This window comes from Ciconia boyciana, chromosome 14 (genome assembly GCF_034638445.1).
Source record: "Ciconia boyciana chromosome 14, ASM3463844v1, whole genome shotgun sequence".
Classification (NCBI taxonomy): Eukaryota; Metazoa; Chordata; class Aves; order Ciconiiformes; family Ciconiidae; genus Ciconia; species Ciconia boyciana.
The window spans coordinates 13,527,464-13,552,500 of NC_132947.1; the positions used below are offsets into that span (position 1 = coordinate 13,527,464).

At 43.8% G+C, this 25,037-nt stretch overlaps 2 protein-coding genes across 4 annotated transcripts in view; both read left to right on the forward strand.

Annotated features, from left to right (window-relative positions):
* Positions 1 to 9,166, forward strand: part of ARHGAP40 (Rho GTPase activating protein 40) — a 43,446-nt gene extending 34,280 nt beyond the window's left edge. For all 3 annotated transcript variants that reach the window (XM_072879269.1, XM_072879267.1, XM_072879266.1), the window contains exons 10-15: positions 729 to 811; positions 1,918 to 2,124; positions 2,378 to 2,518; positions 4,218 to 4,378; positions 5,377 to 5,432; positions 6,671 to 9,166. In XM_072879269.1, the coding sequence (XP_072735370.1) occupies positions 729 to 811; positions 1,918 to 2,124; positions 2,378 to 2,518; positions 4,218 to 4,378; positions 5,377 to 5,432; positions 6,671 to 6,777 (755 nt within the window). In that variant the 3' untranslated portion in view covers positions 6,778 to 9,166. The remainder of the gene's footprint in view (positions 1 to 728; positions 812 to 1,917; positions 2,125 to 2,377; positions 2,519 to 4,217; positions 4,379 to 5,376; positions 5,433 to 6,670) is intronic.
* An 8,718-nt stretch (positions 9,167 to 17,884) lies between these two features.
* The window catches only part of SLC32A1 (solute carrier family 32 member 1), a 37,925-nt gene continuing 30,772 nt past the window's right edge, over positions 17,885 to 25,037 (forward strand). Inside the window, exon 1 of the mRNA XM_072879093.1 lies at positions 17,885 to 17,921. The gene's annotated coding sequence lies outside the window, so the exon portion shown is untranslated. The remainder of the gene's footprint in view (positions 17,922 to 25,037) is intronic.

Consider the following 25,037-nt stretch of genomic DNA (forward strand, 5'->3'; position numbering starts at 1 on the left):
TGTCTAGCATCAGTTTGCTGGTTTGTGCTTTTCTTGCAAAGCTCTGCTGGTCAGGGCTCTCCTGTTGGGAGCCTGTGGATTTGATGGGAATACAGAGCACGATATGAGCTATAGCCAAACTCACTGTGCTGGGTGCTCTCTGTGCTATTACGTGTCAGCCTCAGAGTCATAGTCACTGGTGCTTGGTTGCATACATCTTTGTGTAGCGACGCTGTCCTGGAATCTTAAATTATGTTGTGTCATTTGAGGCTGCAAAGTTGCTACCATGGATTAGGACAACTTGATAAATAATGACACACAGGCTGAGCTGTGGCAGCTGGTCAGGGTGCCCAGTCTTGCCTTGTCTGCAGGTAATGCAATGTTCTGTAAGCGCCTTATTTTGAGGTTTGTGCCTCAATAGATGGCTTGAACGTGTTAAGCTAACTGTTTAAATGCACAACTCTTTTTTACAAGCAATGGGGAGTAATGGGATCTTTTGATGCCCTTCAAGGGCATCAGACTTGCTGGTAGACTGTGTACTCTGAAACAATCAGCCAATCTTCTACAACGTAGGTAGTTCACTTCATAAGGACTGTATGAGCTTGATTTACTTTTGTAAAACAAGGTCTCAAACCCTAGATGACAAACACTACAATAAGTAATGGCCTTATTCCTTGGGGGATTCCCATGCTCAAAGAACAGTGTCAGGAGCCTGAATCCTTTGCCCTGTTGTCGCTCTCCCTCTCTAGATATTCCAGACCTGAAGCAAAGATTGCAAGCTCTAAACCTTCTGATCCTGATTCTGCCAGAGCCCAACAGAAACACTCTAAAGGTAACTACCTGTTCTGGATTTAACTGGAAAAACATGATCTCTTTCCAGGTTTTTATTCAAGGAACTCTATCAGCTTTTGTAAATAATGTGCATCGTGCTATTTGGTTTTATTTCACTGACTTGAGAATGGAAACCCATGATGGGAGGAGCAGGCAAACCTCAACACTGTGCAGTGAACAGTCTGCCTTTTGGGTACAAACTTAAGAGCAGTAGGAATCCATGTGGTCTTAGAGCATCCTGTTTAGAAACGTGCTCTTCCTCTTTGGTGTGTTAAAGCACTTCGCTATGGAGTGAAAGATGTTTAGGTCTTACATTGTCTGTGGGCATGCTAAGGTATAAGGAAAGAAATTCAGTCTTTTGATTCATGGTTTGTGGTATTGTCATCATCTATGAAGGGTAGTTTCAATTAAAAAAAAAAAACAAACAAACATAAAAAAAGCTATTAAGCTTATAACTTCCTACCCTTTTCTGATCAGAAGGCATTTCAAATCCTTTCACCTGCTACTTTTTGAAAGAATAAATGCTGATGGGATCAGCTTTGCAGGCAGTGCACAACCTCTGCCTTTCTGTGCTTTATAGGAACTGTAGTGGTTGTTGCTGCTGCTGCTTTTTTTTTTTTCCCCCCCTCCTGAGTAGTTCAGCTTCCAGGTAATAAAGGCAAGGCCGATTTAGATGATCTGTCATGCGTCATGGCTTCGGAGGCGTGAGGCAGAAGAGATGATCCAAAAGGATTTATTTTTGCACATCTGGGGAATAGCTTTGAAGGGGATACAGGGGGAAGGGGGGATCATCTTTGGATTCTGTAACTTTTACAAATGGACGTTGTAAATTGCCACCTGCCAAGGAGTAAGAGCTCATCTACTTCCCACACAGGCTGTCTCTCCTGATTCATAAATGTTGGACAAACTATCTCTCTGCTTGGTACGGTTATTTGTGGCTATCCTAGTATTAGAAATTGGTCACTGAACTTCCTGACTGGAGAAATAGGATTTGCTCATGGATATCAAGAAAAAAAAGCTAATTCAATGATCTCTCCAGCAATTGCCACAGTAGTTTCTTGAGGACTATGAGTAATGGATGTCTGAAATCTCCTCCCCTCTCTTTAGGCTCTACTTGAATTTCTCAGCAAAGTGGTTGCCAGGGAAAACAACAACAAAATGAACCTCTGGAACGTTTCCACGGTCATGGCCCCAAACCTCTTCATGCACAAGGGACTGCCAAACAAGATCCCCGAAGGGAAGGAGAAACAGCTGGCAGAGGGGGCGGCTGACGTTGTGCGGATGATGATCCATTACCAGGATTTGCTCTGGACAGTAAGTTGTGCAGGTGTCTCGCGGTATGGTTTAGCAGTGTCTTGGACTACCTAGAATTGGAATAGGGGAAGGGATAGTCCTGGAAATTTCAGAGGAGTTAAATGTCTGTAGGCAAAACCTCTGACTGAGTTCAAGTTTTCAAGGTATATGGATATTTTGTCTAAGGAGCTTCATAAAGTGATGTTTAGGTTCTTAAATGGCGTCCTCATCTCTGCTTGATTTAATTCCTATCTTCTTCCTCTTCCCTTCCCAGGTCTCCTCTTTTCTGGTAGCTCAAGTGAGAAAGCTGAATGAGAGCAATAGCAAAAGGTACCAGTTTTGTGACAAGAGAATTAAAAATTTGTTGCGGAAGATTCATGCTGATAAAGACAAGGTGGAAAAGAACAAGGCAGAGGTGAGTTAGGACTTGGAAAAACTGGGCCCTTTCATAACAGTGTCAAATACTTTCTCATTGTAAGTGCTCTCATGAGAACTTGGAAAACTGTGAGGCATGATGCTCTTTACAGAGCAAGAGTGAGAAAAATCTGCAGAACCATAAGAAACGGCTTCCCAGACCCTTTCGGCCAGGTTGTGGTGAACACTGATCCCAACAGCAAGTGTATTAAATAAATTTCAGGCTACAAAAGACTTGGTTAAGATGCTGCATTGTTGTAGGAGAAGGGGGAAGAGACCAGAAGCAGAAATGCTGGTCTGTACCTCACGTGAAGAGCAGAATTCACATGGCTCTAGATGCCCCATGTGTTTGGACAGATATGTCTGCCATGATAAAGGCAGACTTATTTTCATGAACTTAAAGCAAAAAATTAAGGCTATTACAGTAGCGTAAAAGTACATTTTTGTATCTCGTTTTCTTTTTGCTCCGTAGTGCTGCAGATCTGTATGGGAGGGTCTGAGGATGAGGTTCTTGCCACTTCAAAGGAGCGATATTTCCCTGATAAATGAAATGGCTCTACTCCTTCTTGTGTTGGTGCAGGGATTTTTTTAAACAGGTGTTACTATCAGATCTATCTGTGTATTCAAGTTGGGAAAAGATCCTTGGAGTCATTCTGCTTTTTTTTGGTTGCCGCTGTTAGTTGAATAAGCGTAGGTCTGTGGCAGCTACGTTACATCATGCAGTGCTGGATTTTAAGTATTGCATAGCAGTGGTGGTGCAGCTGGGATGCTCTAAGGACATGAGCTAGATGGAGCCTGCAGGTAGAAAGAATACGTTGAAAGCTTAAATCTGCAGAACTGAAGAAGAGTTTGTGTTCTCACAAGCCAGTACATCCCCCCCCCTTTCTATACGAGTTGGGATGCTGAGATGATGTCTGCCTAAAATTTGGCTTGTTAAGGCTGCATGTCACTGTTGAAGGTGCTCTCATTTCAGAGGGCAACTACTATTTAGGCAATCAAACAGATGACCCAGTGCTTAGAACAGTGCTAATGCTACTTCCTGGTGGTCTCGGTGTTCAGCGCTGTTTTTGCAAAAGATTTGGGATAGCAAAATTAACTTGCTGCAGATCAGACCCCATTAGAACAGTTCAACGTTCTCCACAAAAGTTCTGAGAAGTTACTTGATGAAGGAGTTGATGAAAACAACCTTGAGAAAATAGCACTCGAACTCTGCTCTGTGATGTCTCAGCATTTCCTTTTTTGAAACTACCTTTCTGAAATTCAGTAGTCTGCAATTCAACTGTCTAAGCTCCTTTTCCAGTAGTTTAGATTAATTCCAGAGAAGTCTATCAGACTTGGGCAAAACAGTTTGTCAAAATTTATTCTGACAAATCCTATTTTCATCAAAGCTTGTGTCGCTTCTAGTGCCGGTGCTGTATTTGAACAGCAGAGAGCACCAGCGCTCGCTGATGGAGGGCGGTGCTTTTCTCCCCAGCCACAACACCGAAGCACAGATGATTTGTTTATAATGCTCACCTTGATCCTTCTGCAAGCTTCCCGTCTGTAGTATGCGTGGGATACGAAACAAACCTAAATTCTCTGAACAGCTGGCTGGATAGGTTTATTTCTTCACACTCTCCAATCTATTTTGAAACTTGGTGTTTTAGCTGAAAACAAATTCTTTCTTTAAGCACTTTCTTCTTTTTGCCTGCCTTGTTCAGCCTTCCAAGACTGTGAAAGTCCATGCTTCGCTTCTCCTGAAGGATTCGCTAGAGGTGCATTTGAACAACGCAACCAGAGTTGCTGATGTCTTGAGGCAGTTTCAAAAGAACTTGTGCCAGAATGGCTGGAATATTGTTAACACTGTCAACCTCCTCAAGTGGTAAATGGCTTTTTCTCTGCTTTAAAAAAAACCACAAACTATCAGGTGGTCTAGTTGCTGTTTTCTGTCTTCCACCAGAGCTGGTGTGGTGGCACAGTGAGCTGTTAGGAGACTGTTCTCTGTCCTCTATTCTAAGTTTTGAAAATAGTGTGTTGGATCAGGCAAGCAAATGTTAGTTCAAGTGAGTGATTCCATCACTGTGCTCAGGAGTCGGGTAGTCCCCTCTGGTTTGCTGGATGGTATGTGAACTTCAGCAGCCTCGCTGGAGGGAAGGGAAAGAACATTGACCCTGCAAAACAAATCTTCTCTAGCTCTCCTAGAGAAAAACATCACCTGTGCAAATTACTTGCCTGGCGTAGTATTTCCAACATGCATATGTTAATGTAAGGGCTTCCTGAAGTAAGCTTTGCAATTCCTTCCCATGGTGAATTGCTGAAATAACCTGAAAAATCAACAAAAGAATTCCCTCCCCCCTCTGTCACCATGCCTGCAGGCCATCTTTGGTAGGTAAAGTGTTAGTGCATCTCCTGACTGTGTCCCTGGGCAGGAGATGTCTAGGCAAGGAGGGTGGATGGGGAGTTGGATGAATATGTGTCAGCTGGGAACTAGTATCTCACTCACAAGCTACTACAGCTGCTGAAGTCTTCCTGCAGATGAGCTTCTCTTGAACAGGCCATCAGTTCTAGAGGAATGTGGCCAATGAACTTTCGTATTTATGCCTGTTGTCTTCCTATTAAAAAGTTAGTGTTTGCATATAGTGTGCTTCTCGCTACCAGCAAGGAATATCTGCCTTGTTTTCTTTTTTCCAATTTTGGGTATCCTTTTCAACAGCTGCACTGTTCAGGAGGATCAGCAAAGTCTCTGTACCATGGCCTGTAGCTTTCTTTGCCATTGCTGGCTTCTGAACCATAAGCAGTTTTTGGGAAGAAACGTTACTAAACTACATAACTTGCCTTTCGCAGAGCTTTGTTAACTTCAGTGTGTTTTTCTTTCTGCAGTAACAACTCAATGGAGTGCACAAACTTCCTCCTGTATGAAGTGGGAGGCAATATTGGTAAGTCTGGATAGTAACTGCAAATAAGGATTCTGAGATCCAGTTTTATATGCTTAGCTTATCTTAGGAGGGATTTTAAAAAAGGATGAGATTTGGAGGGGGCTCCAAAAGTTAAAAGACAAATGAACAAGTGTGGGTTAACCTCACCCACAGCAAAGAGCACCTGTTAAAGCTCATGTGTCTTCCAACCATCACTGCAAAGCCTTTATAGTTCAAGTATGTGGGAAGGTTGAAGCCTGGACTTCCAAAAATACTTAACACTAATGGATCTTATTCAGAAGCTGCCTGTCAAGAAAGGTGGAAACTCAAGAGTCCAAAAGTCTTGAGGACAGAGCCATGCACAACTTTGTCCATCTTAAAAACAAACAAACATCCCATTCTGTTAAACGTACCATGTTAAACTCCCTCTTCCCTCAATGATAAAGGTTCGTGTTTGGAATTAAGTGTAGAACTTAAAACCATAAACTACATTCATCTAAGTAAAGGGCAACTTCATCCTATGCCATTATAGGCTTTTAATTGTGTGCTTCTTATCTGGGCTTTAATTAAGTGTGGTATGCTGGCACATGGCATCTGTACTAATGATGGCCAGCTCTAGGTGTGAATCCTGTCTGCCTTCATCAACCTTCTGACTAAAGAACCCGTACTAACTTGGGGGGAAGTTTCTCAAACCATATAGTTAAACAAGTTGCTGATGTTCATTAGTCACTGATTTCCACTTGTCAATAGGGTAATGTCATCAGATGGAGAGGAGACTTAAATAATGTGATTGCAGCAGCAGATTGGGGGTGTCTGAAAATGGAAAGGAATTTTTATGCCCTGTTACAGCTGCTTCTGGAGACTGGTGGTTACTGGAGTGCTTTGGCTGCCTCTTAGTATTTCTTTTAGTAGCATCTATAGAAGAAAAGCTCTGTCATTGGAAACAATTCAGTCTCTGGATTTGATCACAAACATATTTGATGATGGTTTTCAAGTGCTAAAGTGATTGGGTATTAAAGTTAGAGTACCTTTCCACAAAGGTCAAAGCTTGGGCTTAGTATAGTTTTAAGAAAGATACGTTCATTTTAACATAAATAACTAGAACTTTTCCAGATTTGTGGAAACACTTCTGAATGGTTATGATACTGAAATTAATGTAAACAAATACCAGTTTTCAGGGGGGGAAAAAAACCCAAACTAGCAACTATAGGACTAAGGATATAAGAAATGCTTTTTTTCTGAATCTCTTGTTTCGGTAGGTGAACACTGCCTGGACCCAGACACTTACCTCTTAGACTTGTACCACATCAATCCCCATGCTGAGTGGATAATTAAGCAAAACCCATCTTATCCTCGGGTGTTCTAAGGAAAGCATGAGCAAAACGAAGCATTTGGTGGAAGTTTTTGGAAGGCATGGAAAAGCTATAGACATGTTCCTGGTATAGTCACAGACTGGACAATGCTTGTCTCTTTGAAGGAAAACAGCTTTATTTACTAGTTCCATGGCAGCTGGCTGTGAGAGTACACAAGCCTACATGCTAACGGGGTGTTGATAACAAGTAGCAATTATGATTATGTAGCAGAATTTGCAGGGGGTATGATTATTCTTAAACAAAATAGCCCTCCCAAAACAAACCCTGCAAACAAAGCTACAGTGATTGTGCAGCAAAGATGGAACGTAAGAGGAGAAACATCTTCTTGAAGATGGTAGAAGACATCTGTTTCTTCTGGATTTGCTCTTTCTTTCGATCACATCCGCATTTTGGAAGAGAGACAGTCAAATGCTGCAGCAGTACTGACATCCCTTTGGTAAGATCCACTGCTGACTGTTGCACATCACCAGAAGAAGTTGTGAATCCTGGGTTTCTCTAATAAGATGCTGTTATTTTCTTTGAAGAATGAAAAAGCATGCTTCCAAAAAGGCCAGATGGGATGTGAAGCCAACATCCTGTATTTAATGACTACAGTTAAATACATATATGTAACACAAGAAAATAACTTTCCGTAGAAAAAAGTATAGGATGGGCAGCAGCCTTTCAAATGTACAGTTTGATAGGAGGAATGCCTGTCCCATATGGCTCCGCTGGTAATGCAAAAACAGATGTACAGGTCGTCATTGATGATAGTAAAACATGCATTTATTTTGCTGGACAACCTATATATCAATGGATAACCAAGGAAATATTCTGAAGTTAATTTGAGGTTAGTAATCTGACCTGGCTACATGAACTAAACTTCTTTTTGGAAGACTTTGTGTGAACATGTCTGTTTAAAAAAAAAAAAGGGCAAAAACAACAAAAAAATCCAAACCAAAAAGCCCCCAGGATGTGCAGTGGCTGAAATACGAGGTCCGTGCCTGTATCTGGTCGCACAGTGGGTACTCAATTGAGCCTTTACTGCTCTGGCTGCACGTTTGCATCCTGCAGAGCACAGTGTGATCGCTGGGGTCTGGAGGGATGCGGGTGGAGCAGAACGCTTGCACCTCGCATCACTGCATCATCATCGTACGACCTCAGCTCAAATTAGACGATGCTTGTGGAAGAGGAGTGCAGAAGTATTGTTTTCCGTTGTGGTGATGCTGAAATACCTCGCACGAGGGAACTTACTATGCAGTTACAGGGGATGGAACGCACCGTTTCTGAAAATCCTGACGTCTTTTTTATATACTGTTTTTAAACGCTGTTGGATATTTATTCATGTGGCAGAAGCAGGGCTGCCATGCAAGTGTATACTCAAAATATTTCATTTGCCAAGTCTTAGCTGCACTATAGTGACAATCTCCAGTATTATTTCTTTTGTTTAACTGGATTTGTTTCCATTGCCATCTGAACTTTCTCTCCTCTGTTTTGTATTCCCCCCCCTCCGGCTGATGTGTAGCTATCCCTATTATTCATTATCTCAAAGTCCTAGTTTCTATTGTAAGGGCACTTCATTCTGTGGTTTGTCTGTCTGTGTGGCTAAATTCTCTTGGTGGTTAAGATCCGTGCGGAACAGGTGAGCCATAGTCCATATTCTTTCTGACCTGTTGTGAATACTGGATGAGTGGTGCTGATGTCTTGAAATGATGCATATATTAGAGAGTCTGTCTACTTTTTTTTTTTGGTTGAGATTATGCAGATGCACTGACTGGTGGGATCATCTTCATAGCTGTCTTTTTAAGAACCCGTAATAGAAACTTGCAGAAAAACCACCTCCCAACCCTAACCTAGAACCCCAATGTCAAGACTTCCTGAGGTACCGCTGTTTTTATAGGGCTTAAACTGTGCCTAAAAGGACCTGATTCTTATCCTTGAGGATGGGTGCTCTGTGTCTCTTGAAAGATCAAGCTGCTTTAAAATTGGGCATTAAAAATCAAAGGTACCTATTCACTCCTCACTTCTGGAAATCTTTGTTGCAGTGATGGAGCTTAGCAAAGAGCAAATGCCAGAGATGTGATACTGTAAGAAAAACCTAACTCACAAAGGTATCGGTGGGAGAGACAGAAGAACCTGTTCCTGCTCAGAGGTGCTTTGTAATCTAAATTGCATTCCTGCAAATCACATAAAGCTGCATTTTTCCACCACTCATATACTGGATGTTTTATTAAACATACTGGCTTCCATACGTATGAGGGGGAAATGCTACATCACTGCTTCTGTAAACAACAAATGAATGAGTTTTTTTGAACACAAAATAATGTGAATCAGTGCTGTGAAAAATAAGGTTGGTGGGAGATTCTCATGAGACAAATATCAGTTCTCAAATATGAAAGGAAATGTTAAAAAAAAATCATCTCTTTCCAGATGATGGATATGCTTTTTTTACTTTTCTTTCCTATTTTTGTACCAAAAAGTAAGTATGAATTTTTCATTCACTGATGTGCAACCTACTTCTGAATGCTGGCTTTTAATAACTTTTTTTACAAATTTTTAATTCTGTATTTAAAATTCATTTATTCAATGAAACAATAAAAATATAGTAAAATCTCTTGGCTCCAGTTTCATTAGTGGCTGAGAATAAGTTAGCACAGTAAATGGCACTGCGGCTGCGAATGCCAGCAGGATTTGCGTCATGCCTGAAGAGGGACGTACCTGGGGTCTAAGTGAGCTTGACAAGAGTTCCATGTTACAGCTTCAGGAGAAGTTCCTCTTCGGACGATCCTGTGGGGCAGCTGCAAAGGAATGATCCAGGAGGAGGAAGAGGAGGTCAGTGTTGGCTATAGAAAGCCCAGAGAAAGGTTGACGGGGGGCTGAAGGTCTGTTTGTGAGCACCAAGGATTCATGACTTCTGAAGGAAGAAGAGCTGTTGTTAAAGATTTAAGCTTGAGGAAGGGTGGCCATGTCCCATAAGAAGTCCCCTTCCCACCTTCTCAGTTGAGCTGTGCTCAGTGACGTGCATGCTGGCAGGACTAGCCAAGTTGGCCAAGAGTAATAGGAATCCAGTCTGAATCTCTGGTTAAATTATGACTAATATTTAGCGTTCAATAGTCAGTGATGAAATGTGGCATAAATCCACTGCTATTTGTTTAAAAACAGTAACAGCAGCAGCCTGTCCAGTATTACTGATGGAAAAGCAGGACTTGCTATCCTGTCCAGAAACAAAAGGAAAGGGAGGAGGATCCAAGCGGCTTTAGAAAGCTTTCAGAGCAATTATCTGAGGAAAACACCAGCTTATCAAACTCATTTCACCCATTCATCTTCAGTAGTATCAAAGTGCTAATCTCTCCCATCCCCAAGGGCATTATTTGATTGATCATTACACAGCTCTCTCCCCTGCTCGGAACAAAAGCCCGGTATTTATTCTGTATGCAACTTAAAGTCAGGTGTGCCGAGATAACAGGACGTAGCATAAAAGAATCTTGCAAATGCTGGTTAAACATATTTGTGGATGAAATGGAACTGAAATACCACATATTAAAAAAAATAATTTGCGCCAGGGAAAATAATATTTGCAGAAATACAGGGTCTTCACAGGAACAAATGAAGCTTCAAGCCTTGGAGGGAAACGCTGCAGGAAAACAACTAAATACCCTTCCTGGAGCAAAGTAAGTAAATGATGGCAAATACGGATGTAAACAAAACACGGTTGCATTTGATTAAATCTATTTCTTTCCCTTAGTGCACTCCCCAGTGTTGAAAACAAGACAAATGATGTCTGTGTTTTTGCATTCTAAAGAATGAAATTTTAAAGTTCTCTCCAAATCCTGTCTGGTCTTGATTGCACACGAGGGCTGCATATGTCTTCCCCTTGGCGGGGGGAAAATAAGAGGCCATAGTTCAATATTTTAAGTTATTAGAAAAGAAAATGCACAGCTGCCCTGACTTACCAACTAGGAAACGGCTGTGGCAGGATCAGTTCCTATGGTCTTCCCCAGCTGTCTCTACTCCCTACAAACTCGGGCTTGTATGATTTGTGTGTGTGTGGTGACAAACACTTTCTCGAAGCAGCTTTGCGCTGGCTGTCCCTTCCCCGTTCCTCATGGCCCAGGGGAAGGCAGGTGACCTCGCCCACCATGGTGCTTCTGCCCAGCACCTGGACCCGGCAGGATCTACTGGGCTCAAGGGGTTGCAACATTTTTCCCCACACTATGTTCTGTTTTCTAGCTCTATCCAAGGGCTGGTCTAAAGAATGGAGGTGGGGGGAGGAAATCCCTTTTGTCCTTAGTCCTTGGAAGGGGACTTGAAGAGGTGATGTTTTCACCTATCTGACCCTCTTAGCTGTCCCTCCTTGCCTGTCTGGTGAAGTTGAAGGCGTAATTAACTAGGGGATAAAGGAGGAAAAGAGGAAGAAAGCCAACAGAAAGGGAAGGTGTAGGTGTACCTGTGTGGATTGTTTGGTTTTTTGTTTGTTTTGCAGGGTTTGGAAGAGATGCAGATGCTCCCGAGCTCTGCTGTCCTCGCTCATCCCGAACCTCGCTCTGGGCAGGCTGCGGTAGAAACCTCCTTCAGTGGTTCCCCATCCTTGGCTGGCTGAAAACCAAAGGCTGGTTTCCCTTGCCTTCAACTCTTGCTAGCCTGCCCTTTCTGTGCCAAGAGGGTGATGTGAGCCCTCAGTACTGAATGTACTTCATGTTGGTCCACACGTGTGGATGGATGCTCCAAGCTGTGCATGGATGGCTTGTGACTTGTGTTGAAACTGAATCTTTTGAGCCTTACCCAGAGTTTTAGAAGTCCTGAGAAGCATGGTTATACGTAACCCACCTGTGTTAGCTCCTATCGCAGCTCTTTGTATGCGCCTAGTCAGCACAGGCAGAGAAAGTTGCTCTTATCTGTGCTGATGACTCTGTAGTAAGCCTTCTCTGGACATAAGAGGCAGTCAGAAAGTGGAATAATTGCCTTTTACTTATAACAAACCAGCAGAGCTGTCTCAGGGTTTAAAGAGAGACAATTAAAGATATTGCATTGTTTTCTTCAAAAGGAGAAATAGACCTGGGGGTTCCCTAATAACCCTCCTGATTCTGTGCTGCGCTCTCAGAGCGTGTTGTTGTGGGTTGCATTTATTATGAGCCACTTATTATCCCTAATTATTTAGCAGGGGGGAGGTCTCTCAGTAACAGGCGAATTTGTGTCTTGATGAACACTCAGCTGTCTGTATTTAAGATAAAATTACTGTAATTAACAAATCGATCAACCCTACTTTCACTTTGCCTGGCTGGGACAGAACAAATGGGCTAAATGAGACCGATTTAGTACAAAGGTAGAGGAAGGGGTTTCCAGACCTCAGGATACACAGGCTTAAAGCTTTTTTCCCCACACACTGCTTTTAATGGTAATGTCACATAATTGTCTCTTGTTAGATAATTTTGTCTCCAACAAAAGGCACTCACGCTGTGCTTTCTTCAGCTCAGCCCAGCGAGGCAGAGTCAGGGCGGGTGAATAGCCAGGTGGGTTGTTTTGTTGTAACCCAGAGCTCGAGCAGGGGTGGGTTGGATTCCCTGGGTGCTGTGCTCTCTTGTGACTCTTCTCTGGTTGTTTGCAGAACTTGTGTCTTTGAGAGCAAGATTAATCCCTCAAGTTGTCTTATGGTTGGCAGATGTTGCCTGCTCCATCTCCCCCAGCTGCTGCTCTTCATGCTGCTTTGCTGTCCAAGGGTATATGTGCTTCTGGCTCTGGACAATCCTCCCGGCTCTCTGGCGTGGGAAGAACTTGTCCCCAGCTCTTCTTCCACGTGATTGGTACCTGCTAGCAGTTGTCACGTAGGAAAGGAATTTAAATAACTGTTCTGCAGCTGCAGTTTTGCCTTGGATTTCTGGACAGTCACCCTCCTTTCGCTGGCATCTCTCAGGCTGCATCTAGCTCGTCCTGAGTGTGTTGAAGTAGCACGGGGTGCGGAATGGTCACTGGGCTTTGAATTCGTGCCTTGACTTAGATCACGGTAGTTTCCTAATGAAAACCAACACTTGGAGCCATGTGCTGTCTAGAAAGCATTTGGCTACAGGAATTTGTCCCTGTTCAAGCTTTTGAGGTACATCTGTGCACTCTGGCAAGCTCACGTTGCATGTGTTGTCAGCCCATCCTCGCTGCTCTGTCATTCCAGGATCGTGTGGCGTCTGCATGTGTATTTAAAGTGATCCCATTACAGTAGACAGACTGGAGGGCCAGGGAGATGCTCTCCATTTCACTGTATTCTGCTATCCTGTGAAATGAACTGGTAAAGGGTAAAGGGTAGATCTGTATAGAAGAAGAAACCAGCTCTGGCCGTCAGTACAAAAATGGGGAGGGTAACAAAGTGCCTTCTCTGAGAAACGGGTCTGTCCCTGTGATCAGCTCCATGAAGGGCAGATCTGGCGGTGACGGAGGGAGAGACTGCCCCAGTTACAAAATGGGACTGCTTCAGCGTCAGCTGGTTGCTCGTGCAGGAGGGTGAAGATGTCTACGGGGGAAGCTGGTGCTCCTTGCCAGCGATGGTGGCTCTTGCTACGCCTATTTGTCTAGCAGAAGAGGGGTTTGCTTACACAGGATGCGTAAGAAAATAATGGTCAAATTTATTTCAACAGATTGTTAATAAATCTGTAAGTGCTTCAAGGGACTGGAACCGCTTAACCTGGAGAGTCATCTTCGTCCTGTCCCTTTTTGCATATGCTGGTGGGGAGGTTTATCCTTGCTGTACCCATACCCGCAGCAGGCAGCAGCTGGGGTGTGATAAAGGTATTACATCTGATGGATAAATGGGCACTGGAGGATGTCTGGCTTGGTCTGTAGTGCCGATGGCTCGATGTTTCAGAGGGCCTCGTCATCGCCACCTTGTTCTGTGGCGTGTGAGGCTGCCTTCCATTTTGGAGGCTGGTTGCCTCTTTTGGGCGTTTTGCCGCTCTTCTCCGGTCCTGCCCGTCGCTCTCCATCGGGCACTGCCTCCGTCCGGCTCCAGAGACATCCCTGGCTGGAGGGGACGTCGAGTCGCTGCTGTAACTGTCACATACATGCAAGGAAAACCCGTGTTGAACTGTCAAAGGCAGAGCCAAGAGCATTTGAAAGCTTCATTAGCCGGGCTTTGTTCTGACGGCGCAGTCAGGCGGGGAAATAATGCCGTGAGTGTTATCAGCCATGTGCAGGAGGTGGTTGCGTAGCAACCCCGATTGGGGTACCGCGCGGCTTTTCCGAGAGGAAAAAGAAATACTCATTTTCTTCAATTTAGAGGCATTGCAAACAGGAATTCATTATTGACGAAGGATTCACTTAGGTTTTACATCTCGTAAAGAGATGGCAGGCGGTGTTGGCCTCATTTTAGCATCACGTAGGTGCAGACTCACCAGTTCAATGAAGCTGGGACGATCTAGGCTTTGGTTGTGTTTTCAGGTGCTGTTTTTCATCCCTTCATCCTGCTGGGGCTCAAAATGTGATGAGGACTGGAAATTTCATTGCTCCTTTCAGAGCTGATGTAAAGGCATCTCCAGGGAGCCCTCCTTGGTATCACGTTGATTATTACAGGGGAGAAGGGTGACTGTGTTCCCCCTTCCCTCCGAGCCCTGTTTAGAGAGCAAAGTGCAGAAGGGGGGTGGTTCTGCTACGGCGTCTCCGTGTCAGGCTGGAGAAGTGGTCAGGCTTCAGAGCCCCTTCAAACCTGCAATACCTGTGAGGCTGTTAAGGAGCATTGGATGTGAGGTGGATGTATGGATAGGAAATAGATTCACCAACCCACTTCTTGCCTGGAATCCTAGATGGTGAGATCTAGGTAAGTGGAGACTGTCCAGGGTTGTTTTGAAGTGTAGCATGATTACACGGCACAAATAAGAAATGAGTCCCAGCACTGAAGAGCACTGCACATTGCCAAATGTGCAGGTAGGACAGGGTAGCCCCCTGTCTCCCTGTCCTTCTGCAGCTCTAGCTCTTTCATAAGGGGGGGCACAAAGAGCTTTTTCAAACTTCAGCTTTGTTACATATTGTGTAGTAACAGTGGTGGGGTCGAGGCAGCTCCATCCTGAACGAGGAACCGGGCTGCTTAAGACATCATGTGGGTATCCCTAATGAATCTGTCTGGATCCGGTGTCCTCCATCTGCCTGGGTACAGAAGCACGCTGTCCACGTACCGTTCATCTGGACAATGTGTCTGGCTTTCCAAACAAACTTGCATGGACTGGAGCACCTACCCTTGTACACCCTTCGCTGGGTGCCTAGGAGAGTGCTAGCACAGAAAGGGCATGCCGGAGCGCTACCAGGTGAAGATACTAAATAGGGAATGAACAACTACAGAATACTTATTGTGCTTCTGCAGCTCTGTACGGTAATGTGGAAATCACTGTCTTATTTTTTGTTCAGCTGTAACGTCTGTATTGCCAGGGTGCAGATAACAGCAGAAGGGTGCTGGCGTTGGCAGTGAGATTTGGGATCCATGATGGAGGGGACCTGAAAGGAACATCCTCTATGTGGTCTCACCTACGGAGAAAATGGAGGCATTTTCTTTCACTGATTAGCTAGTGCATCAAGTGACAGCAAGTAGAAACAATATTATTTGTATGTTGTGAAACTCCTTCCTTTGCTCCGTCCCCTAACTTCAGTCTTTCAATATTGAACAATAATACATCTTCCCTTCTCATTAGCAATTCAGTTTGCAGACTGATTCAGATTAACTCGGACTCTCACTGTATTAAACACTTTAAGAAAAAACCATAGGAGCTCAGGGTGTTTATGAAAAGCAATTTCCTCAATGCCAGGCAATTTAATAACTCTACAGCCATGGCAGTCAGGCTCATTTATTTTAAACTCTGTTTCCAAACTGTGACGGGTCAATAATAAATAAGGCAGTGTGGCAGATTTTGCATGGAAGAGAGCTCATTTCAAAGAAAAGAACACAGGCAAGTTCAGTCAGGAGTGCAGACAATAATGTGGCTTTTAGGTCTGCCAAATTAAAGGCTCATTTTAGAAACCGAATCTTCTTATAATCAATATTTTCTTGCTGAACTGTTGGCAGCAAGTGAACATTTGGAAATGTATATGGCAAAAGGCAGAAAATTCTGCTCCTCTCTCATCCAGTTTTCTTTCTTGTAACAGTAAAATTGCTCTTCTGCGTGTCGGTCTGCTTTTCCCCTTTAATCAAGTTTGTGGTGGAGAGAGGCGTGTAGCCCCAGGCAGTCTTTTGCACCTGAGACCTCAGACCTATTCAAGCAATAAATACACACATCACAGTGTGTTTCAAAGGACTTGTTAAAAATATCGGAAATCAGTATCTTGTAGGAAACAAAGTGAGTTAATACTATTTGTTGAAAACACCTTTTACAAACCATGTGGGACACTAAGCAGGTCAACTGGAATGTGTAACAACATTCACCCATCTCCTGCTTCCCTCTATGGATATTCAAGCAGGGATGGTGGTGCTGTTAAGTTTTATTATCCCCCTTTGAAGCATGGAGCATGCTGAAGAACCAAGCTGAATTGATTTGCTTTGTGTCCTGCTCCACTAATGGAAACGTTGGGCTCTCCAGCTCAGGAAGGTCTCTTCTTCTGCATCTACCATGTTCAGGGTAGCAGGTTGAAAATGTAAATAAGCTTCAAAAAGTTGGAATAGCCAGGTTGTCATTAATATACAGGGACTGGGAAACTGGCTTCTGTTGGTGAAGCTTCCTTTCAGATTACTCCTTGGTAGGAGGATACTCCCTTCTCTGTGGAGTGTGAAGTGCTGTGGATTGTTCCTTGCTAATCAAACTACTAAGCTTGACTAAAGTGTTATCTATCTCACTAATATTTAAGACATATCTGTCTTAAATCTGGATAACTTCTGTGAATAATTGAGCAGGTAGGGTGTTCCTGCCATTCATTATGAACCCAGCTGGGAGGTTTCGCTGTGGCTGGCCAGGGAGGTGAGCTGGCTCTGCTTTTATTTTGGTTGAACAGTAAACTTGTAAATCAGGTGCCCAGCATGACTGTTTATTTAAGAGTCCTAACTTTTTCATAATGTTCCTGAGTGCTCACTTATTAGAAGCTCACACTGTGAATCCCCGGGAATTCATGATGTGTTTTATGTATCTGTGTACTTTAAATAAAGCTCACAAGTGCCGGCTGCAGGTCCTGGGTAGACGTACTGTTTCTGAACAGGCTTCCTGCACTAACTTTCCCCTTCTTCAGCTTGGCAGAAAGAGCTGCACCAGAATCTTGGGGTCTTTTGCCTGCTGAGGAACTGACATGCAGGGGTTCTTACTTGAAACAGGGGCTTCAGTGGTGGTCGGGGTGACACTGGAGCCACGGGTGGCACGGTCTCCAGCGGTTGTGTGGATAGTGGCACGAGCAAATCCAAAAATACATCCGTAAGAGCTAATGAGAAATTCTAGTTAGGTCCATCACTGATAATCTATGTTATCACAAATGATGATTTTTATACTGGACAGTGATCTGTCTGTGACACTTGGTGTGTCATTACTCTGAGCATGAGTACCTAAAAATGTTCTCTCTTGGTGCTGTAGAGTTTCAGTAAGGCTGTTCCTGAGATTGAGACCTGGATCTTTAAAGAAACAACCCCCTAACAACCCTTCTGAGAAAGGTCAGGCATAAAAATATCTTCATGCCTGCCTTCTTCCTCCCCCCTGTCCTAAAGCCCATGATCTCTATAAACCGATGAATCAGGACTCTTGGCAAGTATCTCTACCATCAGAGTGCTACAGCTGGCAGGCTAATGAGACAGAAACAAAATTCATCTTGAACTCACATCCCCTCCACCGCTTCTGCTCAGTGCACACGATTCCTCCTGTTCTGCCCGCACCATCTTGGGTATGGGCATATGCACGTGTGAATACCTACAGCAGGATGCAGATGCAACACACAGGACAAATATTGCTTATCTGGTGGCTAAAGGATTTTATCTGTTTAAAGCTACCATAATAAATTGAGTCCTGTAGCCTGCTTGCACTGGCAAGGATTGCATGGAAAGAATGCGTTATGCCTCGTCCTCCTGCAGTCCTATCTGCGAGGATGTCTCTGCTCTCAAAGCCATCTCTGAGTCATTGCTTGATGAATTTGGCTGCAGGGGCATTGACTGAGTCCCCAGCATAGTCCAAGGGTTGCATCGCAGTGTGCCACGAAGGGATGCCCGCTGTTACATCAGGTGACCGGGAGCATGCATTGCTGACTGCTTCTTGGCTTCTTTTTTTATTCCTTTTATTTAAAGGCATTCTGCCAGCGAGCAGGGATTCATTTTGCTTAGATATGCTACTTACAGAGTTGTTGAGAGCAAGAATTGTCATCTAAATTGTTTGTAATATTTTCAGGCGTAGCTTCTGGTTATGGGTGCCGATGTTTTTCTTTTCTGTTCATGTCTTGGCTCACACATGCTTTGTTTTCTAACCAGATTTGGAGGGATGAGATTTCTTTGTCTGCCTTTCCTTCCCAAATATCCCGTCTACTGCATTCTGAGGCCTGAGGAAAACTTCTGTCTGAAAAATTGTACCTGATTTAAGGCTTCCCTGCCTTAATCTCTGGTCAGGTAGCTGGCAGCGTCTGTAAAAATAATAGAGAAAGCAGATAGTCTGCCAGTTTTACAGTGTTCGGCTCTGGTGGTGGCGTCCCAGCTGTTTCCAATCTTCACCTCGCTAGAGAACCCATTTCCGTGATGCTAATCATTTCACAGCTTTTAATCTTCCAGTGCAGATGTGACAAAATAGTTTCATAATCCGCTTCTGTGCATTAGGCTGCTCACTTCTATTCCTGGAGATCTGCGGCTGACTAATGTATGGCTTTGTCCGATGGTATGTGACACAACCGCGCCGGCTTGCACTGCTTAAGTCAAAGGGCTGTCATGTTACAGCAAATGCCTCCAGACACTGGGTGTTTTGTAAATGCATCGTTGCGACTTTAGTATGAGTTGGAAGCTTGAAGCAAAAAGACACCAAAAAACCCATGGATAACACCTGAAAAACTTTATATGAATCATGGTAAAGAGAAATCACCGAGTTTGTGTAGTGACCAGGGAAAGAGCAGAGGAGTGACGTTCCCCATCTGCAACGTGACCATTCTCAGTAGTGTTAGAGGGATCTGTGGATTTCAAGCCAAAAATAGGAAACGGTGATTCACCCCTGCTCCGAAGGGGTGCGGAGCAGCAGGCAATAGTGTGCTCCCCTCCGTCGCAAAGGATGCCGGTTACTCAAGAAAACCCCAGAGACGTTTCCATGAGTCATTTGTGGGAGGCGAAAGTACAGGGATGATGGGGAACGCACAATTGGAGCATCGTGTCATCTGTGGTGTGCTTTGCTACAAAACTTGTGGGAAGGGGATAAAGCATTAAAATCTAACAAGCTGCATCAAGAGGAGTGTGTGGGAACATCTGATTATTCATCTGAATATTTCATTATAACTTGCACATGTGGTCGTTTGACTCTGCATATCAGTTTACCCTAACAGTAACCTAATTTGTTCTCATTATCCAGAGTAAGTGTCTACATGTTCACTTGTTTCTATAGACGACCAAGTGTGTTAATGAAAAAAAAAAAAAATTAAAATTTCAGTAAGTCTCAAAGTATAGACAGCTTAAAATGAAGATGAAACATGGTTGAAATATAATCGATACCTTGATCAATCCTTGAATTTATTTTTGGGAAGTGGCAGTGAGCCCTACAGGAGAAAAAATGGCAGAAGACCTTTTTCTCTTGAGACCATATCCGATTAAACAAGAAAGTTGGTAGAAAGAAAAAGCAATTTCCAATTGTGCCTAATGGATCTGCTAAAAAGCCTGTGAAAATATGTGCATGGAAGCTTTTGACAAAGAATCTAGCAGTTGTTTTACTAATAGTAATAATAGTTAGATATAGGTAAAGATGGAAACTAGTCCAAAGCTGAGTCTAGGTGTAAATCCTATCATTTATCATCTGTGTTCTCTTAGAAACAAGAAATGACTGACATACATGCCTAATTCAAACTAAATAGCCTATAAAACAAGTTCCCCAAGGCTAATAATAATAATATCAGGAGAAATGAATATAAGGATGATTGAATACAGGATACACTGAAGAGTGAATATGGAATATAGATACATATCATGCTGGCAAGAATGGGCTGGTGTTTATGGTATGCTCGAAAGTCCAATCCATCATCTGACCAGAGAATGTAATGCAGTTGGAATCAAAAAAGATGCCTCTGTTTGAAGCAATACATGCACATCATAAACCAGCAAATGCAAATAATCAATCAAAAGCAGCAAGCGGGCAAAAGTGGAATATCATCAAGCAATAATTCAGATCACAGCTGTGATTATGAGCAATAACCTTAAATCTGCTATTTAATTAATATTAAGCTTCTGACACCCTCTAGGACGGGGTGCACAAACCTTCTCAGGCTAATATAATAGTAAGAGAAAATGTTATGTTCCTTAGATATTTCAGAAAGTGAATTAACCATTCATCTAAGGCTTTCAGGTCTGTGTGTACAAACAACGTTCTCTTCGCCTAAATGCTGCTCAGGCAATGGCTGGCTTACTGGGATCGAGCATCCCTTGCCAGAGACCCCCAGTTCACACGGGGGCAATAGAGCAGGCTCAGTACCCCGGTCACCTTTGGGGTCCCTCTTTCGGTTCTGATCCGTGGCTGCTGTGTAGCCTGGTCTTTTCCACTCCCCAGGGAAGAAGAGAGATCATCGGTGTGAGCCTCCTGAGCGAGGCTGGCTGCAGCTGCTCCTTGTCCAAGGCTGGTGACTGAAGGTTGGTTGCCTTAGCGTAGGATGAAGGTGCCCAGCTCAAGCACCCAGCTTCAGAAAAGATAATCTAATATCTTCAGTAGCCAAATGTACATGTGGAGAAGTGGCTCACACCTGCTCCCATAGCCTGGATGTTCACATGCATGCAGAGCTAAAGAACAGAGCACTGTCTAGGAGAGTGCACTGGCCGTAGATAGATACATCTTTGTAGTAAGACTGTAGATTTGCATCATTAATGGAGTGACTGTGATTCCCAAGTCTGGGAATCGAGCAGCTTCCATCACCTTCCCCTGTTTTGTGAGTGTGTATGTGTTGTAAATGACCTTTGGAATGAAAATATTAACAGAAAAGGAAAACATGATTGTAATTTATGAAATGTTAGCCCAGATGCCTCGAGGGGGGAATAGACCTTTCAGTCTTGCAAGCTGATACATCGCTGGGGTGCCTGCATTGACACAGGTGCATTTAAAGAGTCAATTAAGGGGAAACTGTGTATTTACACAGCCTGGATTAATTTAATGTTTTGGCAACTTTCCTTTTAAACAGTTGAGACTACTGATATTGCTTAAAGAGTTTTCTTGTTCAGAAAGTACTGGAGAAGGTGCCAGAGGAAAGAGGTGAAGCACAGACCTCTGGCAATAATGTATTTGTGTGGACACTCTGCTGGGAGTGGGATAGACTGGGCATCAGGCTGACCAGCCAGGGCACACACTGGAGCAACGCTTGGTGGTGAGGTCTGGGCTCTTGGATGACAATGGTGTTGGAAAATGGCTGCAAATAACTGTCAAATTTCCAGGGGTGTTATCTGAAGGAGAACAAAGAAAGCGGGTGCTCTCCTGGCAGTTGCTTTGTGCAATTCAGTTTTCTGGGTAAAAGCCCTGAGTTTCTGTCTTCATTACTGGCCAGGAGCTTCCACGCAGAGCTATAAAAACCTTAAAAGACTCTCTTTGAACTTTGAGGCAGATCAATGCAAAATGGAATGGGGGAAAATTGTTTATTGCTGAGGAAAATACAGCACTGTGAATAATAAGGAAGAAAATGCAGCTGAGGGCTCAAATTGAATCTCTATTATCCCTATGATTAAAGATAATGTGCTAGGAAAAGGGGATTACAGAAGGGTTTCTGTGCTAGGTTGGATGGCTAAAAACGCGGTGATTGTGGCTGCTGAGCCCTCATTGGCCTGGGCTTGATATCTAAATTATAGGGCTATTAGGCAGAAGTGAGCCTGATGCTCTGTCTGAAATGCAGAGCCCCTCTGCTGCCCAGCTGGCTGGGGGAGATGGTCCTGCTTGAGGCTTGCAAACTCTCTGTCTCTTTATTTTCCTTGATAACGAAGGGTTTGTAGCACTTTGCATGACCAAGGAGCTGGTACGGCTCCTTCTTTGTCCTTTTGTCGGTGGTGAACAGGAGATGAGCTTGTTTGATGGAGGAGAGCAGATACATCCCTGGTGCTGATCAGCCCCCTTCCCGAGTTACCTGTGTCTCCCTAGTCTGTGGCATTGAGCTGGTGCCTCCGCTCCAAAGCACTCTGTGGGGCTAGGACTTGAATTATCTGAATCGTTGCTTTCCTTGAAAAGCTCAGAAATACCGAGTGAAAGGTATTTCTGAGGGGAAGAAAGGAAGGCATAGCTCAGACCCATGAGATCCTGCTCCAGCAGCACTGGTGAGCAGAGCAAGGGGAGGAGAGCCATGTGTTGGATGAATGGGATGAGGCTGATGAGTTGCAAGGGTTGGACTTAATTTTGTTTTATTATAAACATCATTACAACTTTGAACACATCCCTGGCCCTCTCAGCATCTCTGATACCAGGTATTGAATAAGATAATAATATTCCTATGGTGTATTTTGGTCTGTGCATATTATAAGATCTTTTGTAGCAGTAGGTGTGTATATAAAGGGACATCAGATTTGATTAAACCTTCTGGCCTGTAATAAAATACAATAACGTGTACAACACCCTTGGAAAGAAACTCAAAAAGTGATAGAGGCCTCTTCACAGTCATCTGGAAACCACCAGCATATACTCTGCACCCCTGTACAAGGGTGTGGGTATACAAATAAACTGCTTAATTTTACTTTAAAACTTCACACTAAAGCTTTTTTTCTAAAGAGGCTAAAAAAATCAAATATGTATAGGTCCTTGCAGTCACCTACACTCCCATGTAAACCTCCAGACAGTTCATGAGTGACTGCTTTGTTTTAAAACTGATTTTTTTGTTCTTGTTTTAATGAAGTCTGTGTCCCTTTACTGATAACAGTAATGTATGGGGACGTGGTGCAAGATTTATGATGTTTTCAAGAATAAATTTGCGTGGTTTTAAGTAGTTCGGGTTGTAAGTGATGGCTGAGGAGTTGTTATTTGGCAAACTTAATTACATTTGAAATGTATCTGAGCTTGAATTTGGGAGATACTGCTTTCTGTTTAAAACAAAATTTTTTTCCGTAGGGATGAGAAGAAGATTTCAGTGACATGTTTTTATTTAGTAGGCTCAAGGCACTCTTCACAAATTTCAGAACCATTCAGCATCACAAGTCATTTTCTCCGGGAAATCTTTCCTGCTCCACATCCTCATGATCTGGGAATTGCTGCTATCAGCTGCCTGCAGTGTTCTGCTCCCGGCTTATCTCCTCCTGACACAGAAAGGACACTGTCAACCGCTAATCAACCTCGAGCCCACAGATCTCCCAGAAACATCAACAGTATCTGCACTGTCCCCTCTTCTTTCTTTCTCTCTCATCTTACTGGGGAGGGGCGGGGGAGCATCCTTTACTGTCTGCAATTTCCCTAAGCTTAAAAATTGAAGCACAATTTAATATGCTTATTGAGTTGCTATGTTGACATTTAGCTGAGCCTTATTTTTAAGCACAGAGCTACTCAAATTTGAGTTAAGGGGCACACAGTTATCCACTCAGTCTTCAAACATCAAGGTCAGCTCGCTCTCTGGCACCAGTAACACCAGCAGCATTTGTACCCTGGCGCTGGGAGGCGTAGCACTGCTTCCACCCTGGCTTTGTCACCGCTTTAGGGAACGGGCTGCACATCCTGTTCCTTTGGAGCTCCAGGCTGGTTGTTGGCTGCTTGGTGTCACCTCTGGGTCACCCTCCCCATTAGTGCCGAGTACTTATTTGGTGACCTGGTTCTGGGGTGCGGGTGCCCCGCAGAGCTCCGTCAGTACCTCTGCAGGGACCGAGGGTCTGGTAGGACAAATTGTAATTCCTCAGCAAAGGACAAGAGTAAAGGTGCTGTAGCGAGAACTACATCTTCTGCAGGAGGACAGGCCAAATTGTAATTTGGTCCATCACCCAGACAGGTGTTTTGAACTGGAGTATCCAACCTGTGCTAAGTGCACCCTTTCAAGCCTCTATTGACCTTGATGTTCCTTGGATTATTTAGTTAAAAAAACGCACAATCAAAACCCAGCTTTTCTTTCAGTATTCCTGTCGCCACTCCTATTTCTTCTGCTGCTCTGGGTGCCTTTGCCTGGGACATTAATATCACAGTTGTCATCACTGTGCCAAAACGTGGCAGGAATAGCGAGGGTTTCTGCAGGAGTGTGGGGACAGAAGAGGACTTGGGGTCCTGGGGACTGGAGGTGTCTAGGGAAAGTTTGGCTGATGAACCTAAGCATGTGTTTGGTGTTTCTGTGATTTTACTCAAAAATCAGGTAATAGGTACAGGGTAAACCTCCAGTCTAAGTTCTGTGCAATTTTTACTGTCTTTAAAGGAGGAAAATGATTTGAAGTCAGAAGGTACAGCCTGTGGTGTTGGGCTGTAAAGGCTCCGGGCACTGGTGGGCGATGCAGCGCTGGTCCAGCGTGGTCAGAGACCTGCGGTCGGGTGATGTCCACCTCCATAGTGAGGACGAGGCAATGACATCTGCTTTGTTCTATGGGTCTTGTATGACTGGTTCCTACGAATTTCCCAACATGCCTTTGTGGCTGATGAAAACCAGCGTGTGCCCATGGTGAGGTTTAGCCTGGCTCTGCCAGACCCCAGCCTCCACCCTTCTGTGTCTTGTTATTTAACGTGAGCAAACAAGGTCAAAGGTACAATAACTCTCCCTTCCTTTTTTCACAACTTTTCTGCTGTAATTTTTTAAGAGCCAGTCGCGTGTGAGATCAGGCAAAGGTTAAATGGCAAGGCTCTCTTAGCCAAGAAAAGATTTGACTCCTAGCCTGAGGCAGGGGGATCTAACCTGAGCTGTTACATTGCTTGTTAGATTCTAGTTTTTCATAGGCAAAACCTATTGACAGCATAACCTCACCGTCCTTGTTTGCTGTGAGGAGTGATAGATTTTAGTCCATCTGTGTAAACGTGATCTGACACATCCTGGTAACAAGTTATCCATAACCCGACCAACTTCAGGCTGCCAAAAAATGGGTGGCATTGTACACTTTTACTGACTTATCCCAGGAAGAAGTGGTTTGTCTCTCTGCATCTAGTACCTGGTGAGTGGGAACCGGGAATTATTAGATGTCTTTTCAGATTTATGTCACTGCAGATGAACAAGACTTGTGTTTCTCGTGTGTGTACAG